The following is a 16,598-nucleotide window of genomic DNA, read 5'->3' as shown; positions in this document are numbered from 1 at the left end:
AGAATGTTGATCCCATGAGTAATGCTCACAGATGTGGCATCCAACAATGGAATTAACATTTCAACAGGAAGCAGAGAGCCATCCCAACAAAAAGGGCTACCCTCTCCTTTCCAACACTTTAAAAAAAAAAAAAGTCCTTCCAGAGACTACACAAAGTGTGCTTCCTGAGGGTCGCACCGTCGGATTTTTTTAAATTAACCATTTGGTTCTAAACGTGACATATGCCTATCCTGACAAACAAGATCAGTTAAAACACTGCCATGAAAACTGATCAGTTTTTTAAAGCGTCAAATGATTACGCCTTCTAATGGTCCACACATTTTTAAAATGCCTTTTTTCCACTCCTGAGAGAGGCGCAGTCAAAAAATGTACTTGGCGAATCCTTCAGGAATTGCCCTGTATAAGTCATCCCCTCTTATCTTCAAAATGAATGAACTCATCATAAACGCAAACCGAGCTTACAATTTCTTCTTTGCACTTTGCTCCGGGACTGCAGAAATGATGACTGCATTTTTGCAGGAACCTAGCTTGGATTTCCAACCGTCTACTTCGTCGAGCTACCGTCTAGTTAACAGCTCCTGCTTGGGCTCGCCTCTTACGAGAGGAAGAATGCTCAAGCTACTACTGTTCGTCTCGTGCTTGGGCTCGCCTCTTCGATGAGACCAAGAATGCTCAAGCTACTGTTCCTTCAGCGCCTCTTTCCTAGAGATCGCTTGGACGCACGGCGGCACTGAAAAGCTCAGTGTCTATTTAATCATGGCGTTTGTAATTCAGTCTCCCCGCCTGGACTGCTCAACACCTGGAAACTCGCAGCCCTAGGCTTCTGAAATCGAGTAACCCCGCGCGGACACGACACGAGCTAACAAGAGAAAGGGCAAGAGCAAATAAAGCAAAGCTCGCACCCGCAGCAAAGAATGGTCTGGGAAAGACGCCAGGCGCACCCGGCACGCCGCGCCCACCCACCCGCGCCCGGGGAGCCCCTCCACCGCCGCCCCCTATCTCGGGGATCGGTCCCTACTACCCCCAGCTCCCCCCGTCCCCCGCATCTCTCGCCCCCGCATGGCTCCATTCCGAGCCGTTCCACCTTCCCGGCTCGCACGCCTGGCTCCGCAAAACCACCCCCGTGCAATACCGCCCGCACAGCCGCCACTGCCGCAGCGCCCCCAAATCGCACCCGTCCCCTCCCCCACGCCTCATTGTTCCCGGGTGGCCGCAGGCAGAGAGCGCCCCAGGGCGGTGCCGGCAATAGAAACCCAGGAACCAAATTGCCCCCTACTCACCCGCGACTCCGCACAAGAGGACCAACCGCAGCAGAAGCGCCATGGTGGCGGCCCGGCCGTGGGCGGTGACTGAAGGTAGGCGGCTCTCACCCGGGGTCTCAGTCAGCCGGTGCCTGCGCGCTCCCGACTGGCTGGCGGCGGCGGCACCTCGGCACTCCCGTCCCACCCCACCCTCGCTTGGCAGGTGAAACACGTCACTTCCGGTACTGACTGAGCCCCGCAGCGCGCGCCGGCTGCGCCAGGAGCGTGGGGTTGCCACGGCAACCAGCGCGGGCTGCCCTAGGGATCCTCGGGAGTAGGAAGCTCCCGCGCCAGCTGCGCTCCGCGTTGGAGTGAGCGGGCAGCCCTTCGCCCCAAGCAAGAGCCGGGGTCCCTGCTTCAGTGCCTTCAGTTAAGTCGGGGTTTGTGCACCAGGGTCCGGCCAGCCCCTCTCCCCAAACAACTGACCCGCGGTCGCGCCCTTGCTCCAGGGTGCGGCACAAGACAATACTCGCCCGCCTGCCCTGGGATCCTGAAGCGCGGCGAATTTGGAGGGACTGGCGGGCACTCACCCGGCTCTCCCCTCCCGGTAGTAGAGAATGCGCGGGGGATGGGTGCTTAGTTTCCAGCCAAGCGTCCCACCTTCGGCGGTTTGCTGCGAGGTCTCCCACCTAAGGCTCCGGGGAAAGCTGATCAGCGCCTCCTCCGCTCCATGCCCCCCGCCCCCCGCTCCACACCCCCCCCACCCCGCGTTTCCTCCCTTTTCATTAAGTCGGTGGACTGCTGTGGAAGGCTCCGAAGGCTTGTCCCCATCTCCAGTAATGACTGAACCCCTAGACTGCAGCTTCGGATTTGGGAAATGCCTGGGCTGGCTTTTTGACCCGTTGTATTCCAAGGTTATTCTCCCCCTAAAATTGGCCATCAAGGACCAGTGAGGTTTAAAAGTGGGGTTTAGGGGTGGTTGAAGGCTGGAAGAGGTGTTGGGAGGACTTGGGAATTAGAGATTTTGGATCGCCTGATCAGCCTACAGTGTCCCTTCCTGGTTTCCTCCATACTCGTTCTTGTGTCATTTGCATTCTTGGTCGCTCTTTGCAGATAACGTTTATTTATAACTGCTGATAGACTTTGGTGTTCTCGACAGTTCCATATCAGGAGTGAAGTAGAGGAGAGAAGCGGTGTGGTGCAGTGGGTAAGTTCTTGGGTCCCGGAATGGGACAGTTAACTGGGCAAGTAATTTGGAAATACACCTTGCTATGAAAACTAGATAAGATAATGCACAAAAGCACGTTTGGCACTGTGCCTGGCGCAAAGTAAATACTCAGTCGAGTGGTAGCTAATAAAAGAGTGTTATTGGGAAAATTCTTATTATACTGAACCAGCAAAGGAAAGTAAACCGGTTATTAGTAAGACCAAAGTCGCTCAACTAAAATTTAGCCTGGTGGTCTGCTATCCTGACCGCACCTTAAAATTACCTAGAGGGGTGCCTTGTTGGCTCAGTCAGTGGAGGTTCGGACTGTTGATATCTGGGTGGGAGTTTGAGCCCCATCTTGGGTATAGAGTTTACTTAAAAATAAAATCTTTCTAAAAAATTCAAATTATCTAGTGGGCTTTTGCAAAATACCAGTATCTGAACCCCCACTCCAGCAATCCTGATTTAACTTGTCTCCAGTGGAATCCTGACTGATCTAAGGAGGGTCCAGAGTAATGCTAGGTATTTCCTATTAAGGAAACAAAAATTCTCCTGGATATAACTGAAGGTATAAGATAGTTAGAACTTAAATTTTTACTCAACACATTATACTTCATGAAATTAGACAAAAGTAAGTATTAAAGTTATTCATATCTACTTCAGACTGTTACATAACATTTTTCTACTATTAATCACTTAAAAGCAGCACAGATTTATTGTAAGTGTCTCCTCTAGCAGAAATTAAACTCAACCTTCATGGGTTATCTCAACCACTTACTAGAGGAAATCTTTTGAAATTATCCAAAAGGGTTTTTATCTTAATTCCTTTGCTTCTAGTACTTTTTTTTTTTTAAAGATTTTATTTATTTACTTGACAGACAGAGATCACAAGTAGGCAGAGAAGCAGGCAGAGAGAGAGGAAGGGAAGCAGGCTCCCCGCTGAGCAGAGAGCCCAATGCAGGGCTGGATCCCAGGACCCTGAGATCATGATCTGAGCTGAAGGCAGAGGCTTTAATCCACTGAGCCACCCAGGCGCCCCCTTTTTTTTTGTAATCCTCAGCTTTTGCTTCTTTCTGTGGTAGGCATTTTCATACCTATCAATCACTTACCTCACTCTCAATATTTCTGGAAGTCCAAAAAGGCACATTATTCATCTTTGTCACTCTTGGAGACCAACTTATTAGTAGATTCTCTAGTATTTGTTGAATATATTCAATTCATATATTGATATATTGACATATTACTAAAAAGCATTTAATACATTTACAATAATAAATCATTGCATCTTGATATATCTCTTTAGGATATACTTTTAAAAATGTAAATTTTACAAAATTAATGTTTTATACTTCATTAGATTACTGAACACAAATTTTTCCAACTGTATCATCTCTGAGATTTAAGTAACTTTGAAAGGAGCAATTTATCTTATTCAGGAAAGTAATTCTTTATACAATTATATTAAAGTTAGATTTTGGTTTATTAAAGCTGGGAAGAAAAGGAAAAAAATTAAATGGAGTCATCTTTAGATTTTGGTTTGTAACTTCATTATTTCGTATAAACAGCAGCTAAAATCATGCAAATTTCTGAAACTTCTTAAGGACACCTTAAAAAGCCTTTGTGACTATAGTTAGCTTGGAAATTAAGTCTCCTGAAAGCTGTAATGAAATAATGCCATTAATTCTGGATCCTGCAAATTGATTGATATTTTCAAACCAAGCTAACAGTAGTGCACAGCCTTTAAATGAATTGTCCTATATTAGTAAAGCACCAAGCACTCCACATTGTATAGCTTCTAAACCAGCAGAAAGGTGATTCTTGGTCTGTCAGAAAGGTGATACTCTTGGAGACACAAACAACAATGGTTAATATAGCATTTGTTCTTACAAGGATTTCTCAGCAGTAATGGATTTGTTAATACCAAGAGATGATTAAAATCTTATGATCACATTCAGAGATTGACTTATTCTTAAGAATTCTTAAAAATTAAAGGATTTTTACCTCTTCACAGCCTCGCGTATAAAAACATGTAAAGCAGGAAACTTTCTTTCATCGGTGATGCTGCTGATTTTGATACTTTCTGGAAAATGATAATGCTGTTCTTAAGAAATGACAGTTTCTGGGGTGCCTGCCTGGCTTAGTCGGTAGAGCATGTGACTCTTGATCTCAGGGTCATGAGTTCAAGCCCCATGTTGGGCGTGGAGCCTACTTAAAAGTAAGGAAAGGGAAGAAGAAGGTTTTTCACAATGTATTCTACTTACAATACCAAGAGCATGGGTTTCATGGGTTAATACCATCAAAGTCATCTATTTACCCCTGTGCAAATGAATCTATAAATACTTTAGTTTTATGCCGTGTATATAATATTTAGAATCAACTCTTAGGCAGTGACCTAGAATTTTTTTAGATTCCTAATGTTATAGATTTTTTTTTCTGCCAGTGCCCAAGGTTCTTGGTCACGCCACTTTGAAGAATGAAGAGGTAGACCAAAGTGGTAGGTTTACTGAGTGATAGTACAAGGCTTCCAAGGAAAGAGGGAACTGGAGAGGGTCACCATTGGGATTCTATGTCTAGGGAATTTTATGGGTTTGTTGGAGGGCTGTTTTAATCTAACCCTTCCTGCGCCTATCATCTAATCAGGTTTTTGCCATCTATCTATCACATGGAATAGGGTGGAGGGCACCTTCCAGGGTGGTGTAAAAATCTTTTAAGGGTGGCTTCGTCATGGTTGTGGGGGTGGCACTTTTTCCCTGTCTGCCTTTCTTCCAATTATCCTTTATCACTAATAATGTGATTCCAGGATGAATACACAAAAGTGATAAGTTTAGGGGTGCCTGGCTGGCTCAGTCAGTGGAGTTGGTGACTCTTGCTCGCAGCCTTGTGGGTTCAGTGCCCACATTGAGTGTAGAAATTACTTAAAAATAAAATCTTAGGGGCGCCTGGGTGGCTCAGGGTTAAGCCTCTGCCTTGGGCTCAGGTCATGATCTCAGGGTCCTGAGATGGAGCCCACATCAGGCTCTCTGTTCAGTGGAGAGCCTGCTTCCCCTCTTTCTCTCTGCTTGCCTCTCTACCTACTCGTGATCTCTCTATCAAATAAATAAAATCTTAAAAAATAATAAAATAAAATCTTTTTAAAAAATGAATAGTTTATACAGGCCAAAACTGAAGACTTTATTGATGGCCTTTTAACTTTTTTATCCAAGAACAGTCTCTATTTGTTCTGATTGTTTCTTTGTTTTGGTCTCTGTCACTTCATACTATTTGCTTTCCTCCGATTTCTGCTAATTCGTTGTTTTCTGCTCAAAGGTTAAAATTGGGCTGGAAAAAAGGAAGCATATTGAAAGTTCTGGGCTTGCTGGTGACTGGGTTAATCGCGGAGGATCACCAGTAAAATTGCTTTTCTTTTTTAGAGATTTTATTTGAGAGAGTGAGAGAGGTCATGAGCGTGCACAAGTGGTTGGGGGGCAGAAGAAGAGGGAGAAACAGACTCCTTGCTGAGCAGGGAGCCTTTTGCAGGGCTTAATCCTAGGATCCCGAGATTATGACCTGAGCCAAAGTCAGACACTTAACTGCCTGAGCTGCCCAGGCGCCCCTACTTTTAGAAACAAACAAACAAACCTGCCATCTAACACTTGAGTGTAAACACATGGCGGGCCAGCTTTTTTCTTTTTTTTTTTAAGATTTTATTTATTTATTTGACAGAGAGAGATCACAAGTAGGCAGAGAGGCCCGCAGAGAGAAAGGGAGAAGCAGGCTCCCTGCTGAGCAGAGAGCCCGATGCGGGGGCTCCATCCCAGGAGCCTGGGATCATGACCTGAGCCGACGGCAGAGGCTTACCCCACTGAGCCACCTAGGCACCCCTCTTATATTTCTTTAAACATGTTAAATACAATTAATATATTTATGTGTGCAATAATTATGTGATTTGAAGTCTTTGGGTGTCTTATTTTGTGTGTGTGTGTTTTATTTATTTGAGAGAGTGAGTGACTGCATATGCGAGCCGGGGGAGGGGCAGAGGCAGAATTCCAAGCTCACTTCTGGCATTGTGCAGAGTTCCCCTAGGATTTGATCCCAGGACCCTGAGATCATGACCTGAGCTGAAACCAATAAATTCAGTCAACAAAGCCACCCAGGCACCCCTCATGTTTTGTGTTTTGTCATTTATACAGGTTCTTAACATTAGGTTTCCTTTTTCATGTTTTATGATTATTTTTTTATTGCAAGTGCATTTTGTGGAACTTTCTCTGTGTGAAGTATTTGAGGCTTTTAAGTACTTTCCTTTAGAGACAGTTTGTATTAGCTTCTGCCAGGATCCAGGGGCACTACCAATACAGGAAGACTTGAAAAATAATTTTTGAGATTAAGTTCCCAAATGACACAGTTAATATAAATTTGGATCAGAAACCAGCATGAGAGGATACTAGTCATTATAAATGCCCAGAGGAGGCTCATCATTCTCAAATCTTCATTAGTCCTTTTAAATAAAACAACATTCCTGTGCTCTGTAGATGGTGGGCTATATGAAGAAATCAAACCACATCTTCCTGTGTTGATAGCCCCCCAGGATTTTTCATTTAGCTTGCTCCGGTCAGTTTGTTGAATCACTTGAAAAACATTCTATTGAGTTGCTTCTGCAAGATTCTCTACTGTCCAGGTGGAGTAAATAAATCCTTGTCAAGGATTTCCTCAGTAGGTTTTCCTCAAAATATCCAAGTTTCCAGGGCCACATTCTGACCATCAGGGGCCCTAGGTGCTTTTTTTTTTGTCTTTGTGGGTCCCTCCCACCACAAAAGATCATTAAAATTGTCTTTTCTACACCTGAAACCAATTTTACCATATATATTAACTAGAATTTAAATTAAAACTTAAAATAAAAAAGAATTTAAAAAATAAAAATAAAATTGGGGCACCTGGGTGGCTCAGTAGTTTAAAGCCTCTGCCTTCGGCTCAGGTCATGATCTCAGGGTCCTGGGATCGAGCTGGTACCGGGCTCTCTGCTCAGCGGGGATTTGCTTCCCCTCTTTCTCTCTGCCTGTCTCTCTGCCTACTCGTGATCTCTATCAAATAAATAAATAAAAATCTTAAAAAATAAAAATAAAATTATCTTTTACAACTCTGCTGGTATAAAGACATTTAATCCAGCCTGGATTATGGCATTATTTCTTCTGATTTTAAAAGAAATGAAAACATTTTTAAAGACCTTGGATAACTGGATCTGAGCATTGCTTGTCTCTCTCTCACAATTCCCCTGTTAGTTTTTTTGTACCAATAATATTAAAGATTTAATGGGAAAGGGAAGGAAAGGGGTGAACTTACACATTTTCCTCTCATCCCTGTATCTTTTTTTTTAATGCATTCTTTTTTTTTAAAAGATTTTATTTATTTATTTGAAAGAGAGAGTGAGAGAAAGAAAGCACCCACAGGGAGGAGAGGGAGAAGCAGGCTTCCCACTGAGCAGGGAGCCCGATATGGGACTTGATCCCAGGACCCTGTGATCATGACCTGAGCTGAAGGCAGACGCTTAACCAACTGAGCCACCCAGGCGCCCCATCCCTGTCTCTTTTCACCTCTTGCCGAAAGTCCCTTAAAGTGTCTTCATCTTCAGTCTCTTTTCTCTACTTTTTCTATGCCAAAACAATCCACCAAGTACTAAATTTGTCCTGTACTAAAGATATGAAAGAGATACAGTATTTACCTATGAATAAAAATATGTTGCTTGTTTTATTTAAGCTCTTCCTTCCTCTCCATGTTCTGTAGTTTATACTTTGGCTTTAAGGTGTTTATGTTTGTTTGCTTGTTTGGGTAAAAATAAGTAGGACTGGCAGAATAAATCAGGAGCTTATATCCTCTTTCTGGGATTTTACAGTAACTTTGCTAGTGACCTTTGGGAAGAAAATTAAGCTCTGTGAAGTCTATCATAATCCTAGAAAGAGGTCTAATGGCTAGTGTTTATGACATGTACATAGGGCATTTTGAGAACAGATGACTTAATGTTTGCACAATGCTCTGGGCATTTTAGATCAAAGATGCTGAGCTTACCCAGCATTAAGCCCATTTAATTTATACCCAGATTATATATTTAACTCTGACAGAAGTGGACGGAGACTCATACTTTGTATTTTGCTGGTTTCTTTTCGGCTGGGACAGCCTTCTGTCTGATAGATAATAGCAATGCTTTACATTTATAGACCATATAACATCTTTCATCCAAGGAGTTCAAAGAACTCAGCAATTATGACTCATTGTTCCTTAAAATATCACTACAAAACTTGAGATGACATGCTTTGACGTAAACCGATTACTGAGGTAAAGAAACTAGAGTCATGGAGGCATGAACGTGTTAACAAGGTGTTGCAGGAGTCAGAGATAGAATTCAGGTAAGTCCCTCTTTCTTTGATTAGACCTTAACATTCCATCCCCATAAAGGTAAGCTCTACAAGGACTTCAGTTGTATTTATGGTAAAGATGTTACTTCCTTTTTTTAGAGATAATACTTCTCAACTATGAAGATTTTAGATCTTACTTACTTCCTTCTCCCAGCTCATCTCCTTATCCCTACCCTTCCCAGACCCCTCCCATAGCTGTAGCCACTCTGCCATACTATCACTGTGACTAGAACATCTGACCTATCAAGTAGCTCCTAGTCATCATTCCCATTTTAGAGTTAAGTGTCCTCCTAAAAAGACCCCCTGATTAAATGAAATTCCAGAAAAATAGTTTCCCAAAGTACCAAGCACTGCCCCTTTAGCGCACCTGCCATAGTTACGATTGTATACTTAAATGTGTAAATTACATGATTGATTGATTGATACCTATCCCATTCATGCAGCTGTAGGCTCCATGAGCACAGGGAACATGTCCGATTCTTCTGAACTATTTTAGCCCCAACACTTAGTTTAGTGCTTGGTGCTAAATATGGACTCAAAATATATTTGGTGACTGAATTACTTTAGATTTTTAGGGAAAGTGTTCTTTCAGAATTTGAACCCAAATCCTGAAACTTCAGTTTGGAATTATAATCAGTAAGGAAATAATTGACATTCTAAACTGTTTTTCTAATATTTAGGGGCACCTGGGTGGCTAGCTCAGTCATTAAACATCTGCCTTCAGGTCAGGTCATGATTCCAGGGTCCTGGGATCAAGCCCTACATCGGGCTCACTGCTCAATTGGAAACCTGCTTCTCCCTCTCCCATTCCCCCTGCTTGTGTTCCCTCTCTCCCTGTGTCTCTTTCTCTGTCAAATAAATAAAATAAATAAAATATTTAATTAAAAAATAGACTGTTATCTAGTATTTGAATAGGAAAATACTTAGAATGCCTCAACAACTTAATTCAAGCTAAAACTATTAAACTAGTACGATGACAAGAGACCAATTAGGAAAATGGGGAAAAGGCAGGTGCTCATTAGAAACATGATTAGGGGGAGCTACCACAATTTGAAACAGAATTTTTCTCTGGTCTTTGGAAGTCTGAGATTAGACAGAAAGCCCATAGACTTTTTCTATAGCAAGAATACCCACTGGAACTTGAGAACATGGACTTCTCCATTTCTCTTTGGCTTCCAGTCATCTTCACATGTTAATCTGAGTAGTCAGGAGGGGCTGACTAGATTTTTCTAGGACACCTGAGGATGAAGACTGATAGAACAGCTGTATTCAGGTTGTCTCTTCCCCGGCCTTACAGAAGGCCTTTCAGTGTGAGACTTGCGGAGTTCCTGCCGGCAGAAGCCTGAGATGTACTAACCAGTTGCTTGAGTGTAACACCGAGTAGGCAGTAATCTCTCTTCTTTTGAAGTTAGATTTTTTTGATTTAGCAGGAAGAGCAATCCAAGAGGTAGGGCTGTGTGTGTGTGTGTGTGTGTGTGTGTGTGTGTGTGTGTTGGTTGTTGTTGTTATTTTGTTGTGTTTTAAAGAGGGCCTTTCAATAGTACTCAACCATGAGAAAGGATGAATACCCAACTTTTGCATCAACATGGACAGGGCTGGAGAGATTATGCTGAGTGAAATAAGTCAAGCAGAGAGAGGCAATTATATGTTTTCACTTACTTGTGGAACATAAGGAATAACATGGAGGACATTAGGAGAAGGAAAGGAAAAGTAAATCGGGAGAAATTGGAAGGGGGAGACAAACCATGAGAGACTGTGGACTCTGAGAAACAAACAGGGTTTTAGAGAGGAGGGGTGGGGGGATGGGTGAACCGGTGGTGGGTATAAAGGAGGGTATGTATTGCGTGAAACACTGGGTGTTGTACATAAACAGTGAATCTTGGAACACTGCTTCAAAAACTAATGATGTATTTATTTTATGTTGACTAACATAACACAATAAAAAAAATAAAGAGAGCTTTTCATAGGAAAATTTCTTCTGGAAAGAAATTCTAGAGGCAGTACAAAGCTAGATCTGAAGAGAGTAGGAAGAAACAAGGGAGGAGATCTTTGACGTGACAATTGATATGACAGTTATTGTCATAGTTACAATAAAAACTGATGGGGTCTGAACTCCAGTTGTGGTGAAGGAATCGTAGACATTTTAGAGACTAGGAGGATTTGAGCCCAGCTGGATGTGGGCTGTGAGGAACAGGAAACAAAGCCAGCTCAGCTCAGGTTTCTAGGTTTGGGCAATCAGTGGATAAGGGTGCTATTAATTAAATAGGGAATAGAGGACAAGCAGGTTTAGTGGAGTATAAATGTTAGGTTTTTGGCACCTGGGGGCCATCCAAGTGAAGATGCCAGAAAGAGAGACAACCTGGCTGGAGAGCCAGATTTTGGAACCTAGATTACACTCCTTTGAGGAATCAGTTTGTTTTTTGTGTCAGTTGCAAATCTCCTGGCAGCCATGCTGTAAATGTGAATTTCCCAAGGAAGCAGACAAACACCTATAGCCTATGGTCTTTCTGACAACATGATGAAACATCCTTCATAAGAATGTTTCTTTAGGGACTTGCATTCACAAGGCCAGCTCTGCACTCCAGTAGCAACTTCTGTCCATCAGACGGAGATTGGGAGCCAAGACTTCTTTGCCAAACCTTATTCTTTTCCCAGGAACAATGGAGCACAGAGTGTTTGAGGGCAAGTTGTATATATTTAGGGTACGGGACTAATATTGTTTATAGTTTTAGGGAGAAGGGAGTATACAAGAAGTGAAGGGGAGAATTGGTAAATTATTCAGTGATCTAGCGTGGATAGATGCTGGTGGGGATACAGTGGAAATTTGGAGTAAAGAACCCCGGTTAGAGTTGAAAGAGTGAGTGAGTGAGTAGCAGGTGTGCTGAATCAACAAGAAAGAAATCTTGGACCACAGATCCCAGATAACTTTGGCAACCTTACTAATAAGTTTGGGAAGGTATCAGCTGTGACATTGTGATTTATAAGATGTGTGATATATATATACACACATACATATATACACATATATGTATTTGATCATTTGGGAAAAAAAATATTTTAGGGGCACCTAGGTGGCTCAGTCAGTTAAGCAGTTAAGCTCAGGTCATGATCCCACAGTTCTAAGATCAAGCCCGCATTGCATTGGGAACCCTATTTCTCCCTCTCCTGCCTGCTGCTCTCCCTGCTTGTGCATACTCTCTCCCCTCTCTCTGTCAAATGAATAAAAGCTTTAAAAAATATGTATTTTGGGGGCACCTGGGTGGCTCAGTGAGTTAAAGCCTCTGCCTTCAGCTCAGGTCATGATCCCAGAGTCCTGGGATCAAGTCCCTCATCGGGCTCTCTGCTCAGCAGGGAGCCTGCTTCCTCCTCTCTCTGCCGGCCTCTCTGCCAACTTGTGATCTCTGTCTGTCAAATAAATAAATAAAATCTTTAAAAAAAAATGTATCTTGTTCATCTGAATGACAAAATATGTATGAGAAGTATTTCTCATATATATTTGATCTTCACGTATAGTTCCTGGCCCATAGTTACCAAAACTCTTGGAATTTCTAGAGCAATAAGAGCAATGGGAACTTCTTTTGTTATAATATTTGGTCTCTTCAGTTCGCGAAAATGCTACAGAGCCATAAAGATGAAATGGATGTTTTGTTACTCGTAACCAATCCCTTTCCATCACCACTGGGTTTGTTAATGAGATAATTTTTGGAAATTCCCTAACTTTGGGGGGTTGGTTGCCAAGAGAACCAACCTGAAATAGAGGGGTGGAGTTTTCAGTCCCACCCTCTGATTTTGGGGGAAGGGAGAGGAACCGGGTGTTGACTCAATCACTAGTGGCCAGTGATTCAGTCAGTCATGCCTGTGTAATGACCTTCATAAAAATCCAAAAGGTGGGATCAGAGAGCTTCTTTGTTGGTGAAGCAGAACGCTTCCATGTGCCACCATGCTGGGCCCCTAGTTGCACAATGACCCCTTTGTTTGCGCCCTCGCCCTCTGTATCTCTTCATCTGCCCATTGATCTCTATCCTTTAATATCTTTTGTAATATACTCCTACTTGAGTGGATACATGGGTTTCCTGAGTTCTGTGAGCAGCTCTAGCAAATTAATCGAACCCAGAGAGGGAGTTGTGGGAACCTCTGGTCTATAGCTGTCCAGTCAGAAGCACAGATGACAACCTGGACTCAAAACCTGGTGTCAGAGGTCCATGCTAGTAAATTAAGCCCAAGGAGGAAGTTATTGGAACCCCCAATATATAGCTAGTTGGTCAGAAGCATAGATGATAAGGTGGGGGAGGAGGGTAGAACTGAGCCCTCAACCTATGGCATCTGATGCAATCTCTAGGTAGAGCGAGTCAGAATTAGGTTGAATTGTAGGACACCTGCTGGTGTTGGAGAATTGTTTCATGGTATAGAACCATACTCCCCCACACACACATTTAAACTGGGGAACAGAGGGGGTGACTTGCTGGCTCAGTCAGAACGTGTGATTCTTAATCTTGAGAGTAGAGATTAACATTTAAAAAACCCTAAAAAGTAAAGAAATCATCTTTTAAAAAAATTGGGGAGCAGAACCTTTATCAGTCATGCATTCTGCTAATCAGTGGTGAAGAAGAGGACGAGGATGAAATTGAGGGGGTCCCCAGGGGCAGTGGCAGTGGGTGAGGAAAGGGTATTCTTTGGGCTACCAGGTGACTCCCTGTCTAGGACAGCCTTTCACAGGTAGATTGGATGTTTCTAGTTTCAAATTGCTAGTAGTGCGAACATATCCCAATTCAAAACTCAAGCTCTAAAGGACTAGGAAACTTGAAAATTTTCAATAGGGGAAGAATTTTACTATTTGTGTAGATGGTTACTTGCTATCAAGGTAATCTTACCTGCCCCTACTTTTAATATGTTTAAAAAGTCCGTTACTCATTCCTGATTCAAAAGCACTTAAAAGATTGAAGAAGCTCCATCATTAAAAAGCATTCTTGGGGCGCCTGGGTGGCTCAGTGGGTTAAGCCGCTGCCTTCGGCTCAGGTCATGATCTCAGGGTCCTGGGATCGAGTCCGCATCTGGCTCTCTGCTCAGCGGAGAGCCTGCTTCCCTTCCTCTCTCTCTGCCTGCCTCTCTTGTGATTTCTCTCCGTCAAATAAATAAATAAAATCTTAAAAAAAAAAAAGAATTCTTGTCACTGAACATTATGATTTCACTTTTATGAACACTTTATTGCATGTAAAAATAAACTTTGGCTGATTGATTTATTTGATTTCCCTTCTGTTGCTATTGCTAAACAAGAGGGGAATATAGGGAGTATCAATGAAAGGAGATTAATTTCTGTTGTGTTGATGAATCAGACAAACCTCAGAGTTGACAAGAGATGCTATGTAGGGCTGGAAGTTAGGGTGGAATTTGACCTTTGTAGAAACTTAAGAAAACCAAGGAAAGAATGTTTAAACATATTTAATAATTATTTATTCAAAAACTATTAGCTCCAATTCACGGTATTTTAGTTTTTTGTAATTTCTGATAGAGATTAAGTACATTCCTTCTTGACCAAATAGAATTGCATTCCATGCGTATGTTGGTCTCTATTAACATGATAGGAATTTTGCAGACTGTTCTGCAGATGTGTTAGGGCATATCTTTTTCGAGTTTTTTATTACAATAGTATATATTTCCTACTTGCTTGATTAAGGAAAGAAATGGACTTCTGGTGACTAGTGCCAGGATATCCCATATGGCTCTCAACAAACGGCTGCTGGTTTCCTGACATTCTTTTAGATGCTCTTTCATGCACTAAAATTGCTTAATGGACAGGAGAAGAATCAAATGAACAAACACTGGCAACTCAAATAGAAACTCAGATGACAATTCAAAATGGGTAATTAGGTTTGGTCTGCAGAACTGCAAAAAGCCATCTGCCGAAAGACATGCCTGCAGATTCCAGGGGCTGCCTTCTTCGAGGGGTACTAAGATTCCAGTTACTCTATCAAGGTGGAGAACCCAGTAAAGGCAGCAAGAAGAAGGGTTTCAATTCAAGTTGAAAAACAAATAAACCAAAGTAGATTATAATCTCCAACAGAATGAGGAAATAAACATTTGGCCTCCTGATGTCCTAGGTCAGCTCCTTTTCACACCCTTTTCATTTTACCCTCAGGCCCCAAAGGGCTGCTGAGGATTTTCTTTTCTCCCTGTGTTTATGGTGCTATGTTTCAGAAGCCTATGCCTAATCCAAGCTCATTAAGATTTACTCCTACGTTTTCTTCTAAGGGTTTTAAGCTTTAACTCTTTCACTTGGGTTTATGAGCCAACCTCATTCTTTTGCATATGGATATCCAGTGTGTTAACACCATTTATTGAAAAGTCAGTTTATCCCTCATATAATTTTTTTGGCACCCTTGTTGAAAAGCAATTGACCTGGGTGTCTCAGTCAGTTGTCTGCCTTCAGCTCAGTTCATGACGCCAGGGTCATGGGATGAAGCCCATGTCAATCTCCTTGCTCAGCTGGGAGTCCGCCCATCCCTCCCCCTCTGCTGCTCCCTCTGCTTGTGCTCTCTCTCTCTCTGTCAAATAAATAAATACAATCTTGAAAAAAATAAAAATCAATCAATTGACCATAAAATGTAAAGGTTTATTTCTGGGTTCTTTTCTAATTCATTGATCTATAAGTCTATCTTTTTAAATGTTTTTCTAATATAGGCATAACTATGCCAGTATCATATTATCTGATATACTATAGCTCTAATAAATTTTGAAAGCAGGAAGTCTGAGTCTTCTAACTTTGTTCTTTTATTCAAGATTGGGTTGGATATTCTAGGTTCCTTGCATTTCCTTAGGCATTTTAAAAATTCAGCTTCTCATTTTCTTCTAAAAAACTAGCTGGAATTCTGACAAGGATTACATTGAAACTGTAAATCAATTTGGGAAATGTTGCCATCTTATTACTAAGTCTTCTGGTCCATAAACATAGGGTGTTCTTCCATTTATTTAGGTCTTTAATTTCTTTCTACAATGTTTATAGTTCTCAGGGTGATAAAAGTCTTAAATTTCTTTGTTAAATTTATTATATTTGATGTTGTTATAAATAGAATTGATTTCTTAATTTCATTTTCTGATTGAGGAACCAATGGCCCAGAAATGTTGTCTAAAGGTCAAAGATGCTAGTATATAGAAATACAACTGATTTTTGTATGTTGGTTTTATATTCTGCAACATCGTTGAACTTATTTATTAGTTGTAGTAGTTGCTTTCTTTTGTTTGTTTGTTTAGTGGATTCCTTAGGATTTTATATATACAAGATCACGTCATCTGGAAATAGAGATAGTTTCACTGCTTCCTTTACAATCTAGGTACTACTCCTTTTTCTTCTCTAATTATCATGGCTAGAACCCCTAGTACAACAGAATTTGTGAGTAGAAATAATTCTCTTGTTTCTGATGGCTAGGGGAAAAATAATCAGTCTCTTACCATTAAATATAATGTGAACTCTGAGTTTTTCATAGATGTCCTTTATCAGATGAGGATGTTTCCTTCTATCCCCAGTTTTGTGGAGAGTTTTTATCATGAAAGGGTGTTGAATTTTGTCAAATGCTTTTTCTACATCTGTTAGATGATCTTATGTGGTGTGGTGCTGGACACAGAAGCCTAAGATATTAGGAAGAATGTTGTATTTTCAGCTACCTCTAGTGTGATATGGAATGTAATGAGGTTAAATACAAAGTCGGGTTAGAACAAAAGACCCCAATAATTAGACAATACAACGGGTAGACAAAATTTTTAAACAGG

The 16,598-nt window shown here is 41.7% G+C and overlaps 1 protein-coding gene and 1 long non-coding RNA gene across 5 annotated transcripts in view; one reads left to right on the top strand and one right to left on the bottom strand.

The window, feature by feature from the left end:
- The window catches only part of CXADR (CXADR Ig-like cell adhesion molecule), a 55,789-nt gene extending 54,343 nt beyond the window's left edge, over positions 1 to 1,446 (bottom strand). For all 3 annotated transcript variants that reach the window (XM_046001463.1, XM_046001464.1, XM_046001462.1), the window contains exon 1: positions 1,281 to 1,446. In XM_046001463.1, coding sequence (XP_045857419.1) covers positions 1,281 to 1,323 — 43 coding nt within the window. In that variant the 5' untranslated portion in view covers positions 1,324 to 1,446. The remainder of the gene's footprint in view (positions 1 to 1,280) is intronic.
- A 138-nt stretch (positions 1,447 to 1,584) lies between these two features.
- The window catches only part of LOC123940861, a 128,103-nt gene continuing 113,089 nt past the window's right edge, over positions 1,585 to 16,598 (top strand). For both annotated transcript variants that reach the window (XR_006818104.1, XR_006818105.1), the window contains exon 1: positions 1,585 to 2,448. This is a non-coding gene — a long non-coding RNA (uncharacterized LOC123940861). The remainder of the gene's footprint in view (positions 2,449 to 16,598) is intronic.

The sequence above is a fragment of the Meles meles genome, chromosome 4 (assembly GCF_922984935.1).
Source record: "Meles meles chromosome 4, mMelMel3.1 paternal haplotype, whole genome shotgun sequence".
Lineage (NCBI taxonomy): Eukaryota > Metazoa > Chordata > Mammalia > Carnivora > Mustelidae > Meles > Meles meles.
This window is presented reverse-complemented; position numbering and strand designations above follow the sequence as displayed.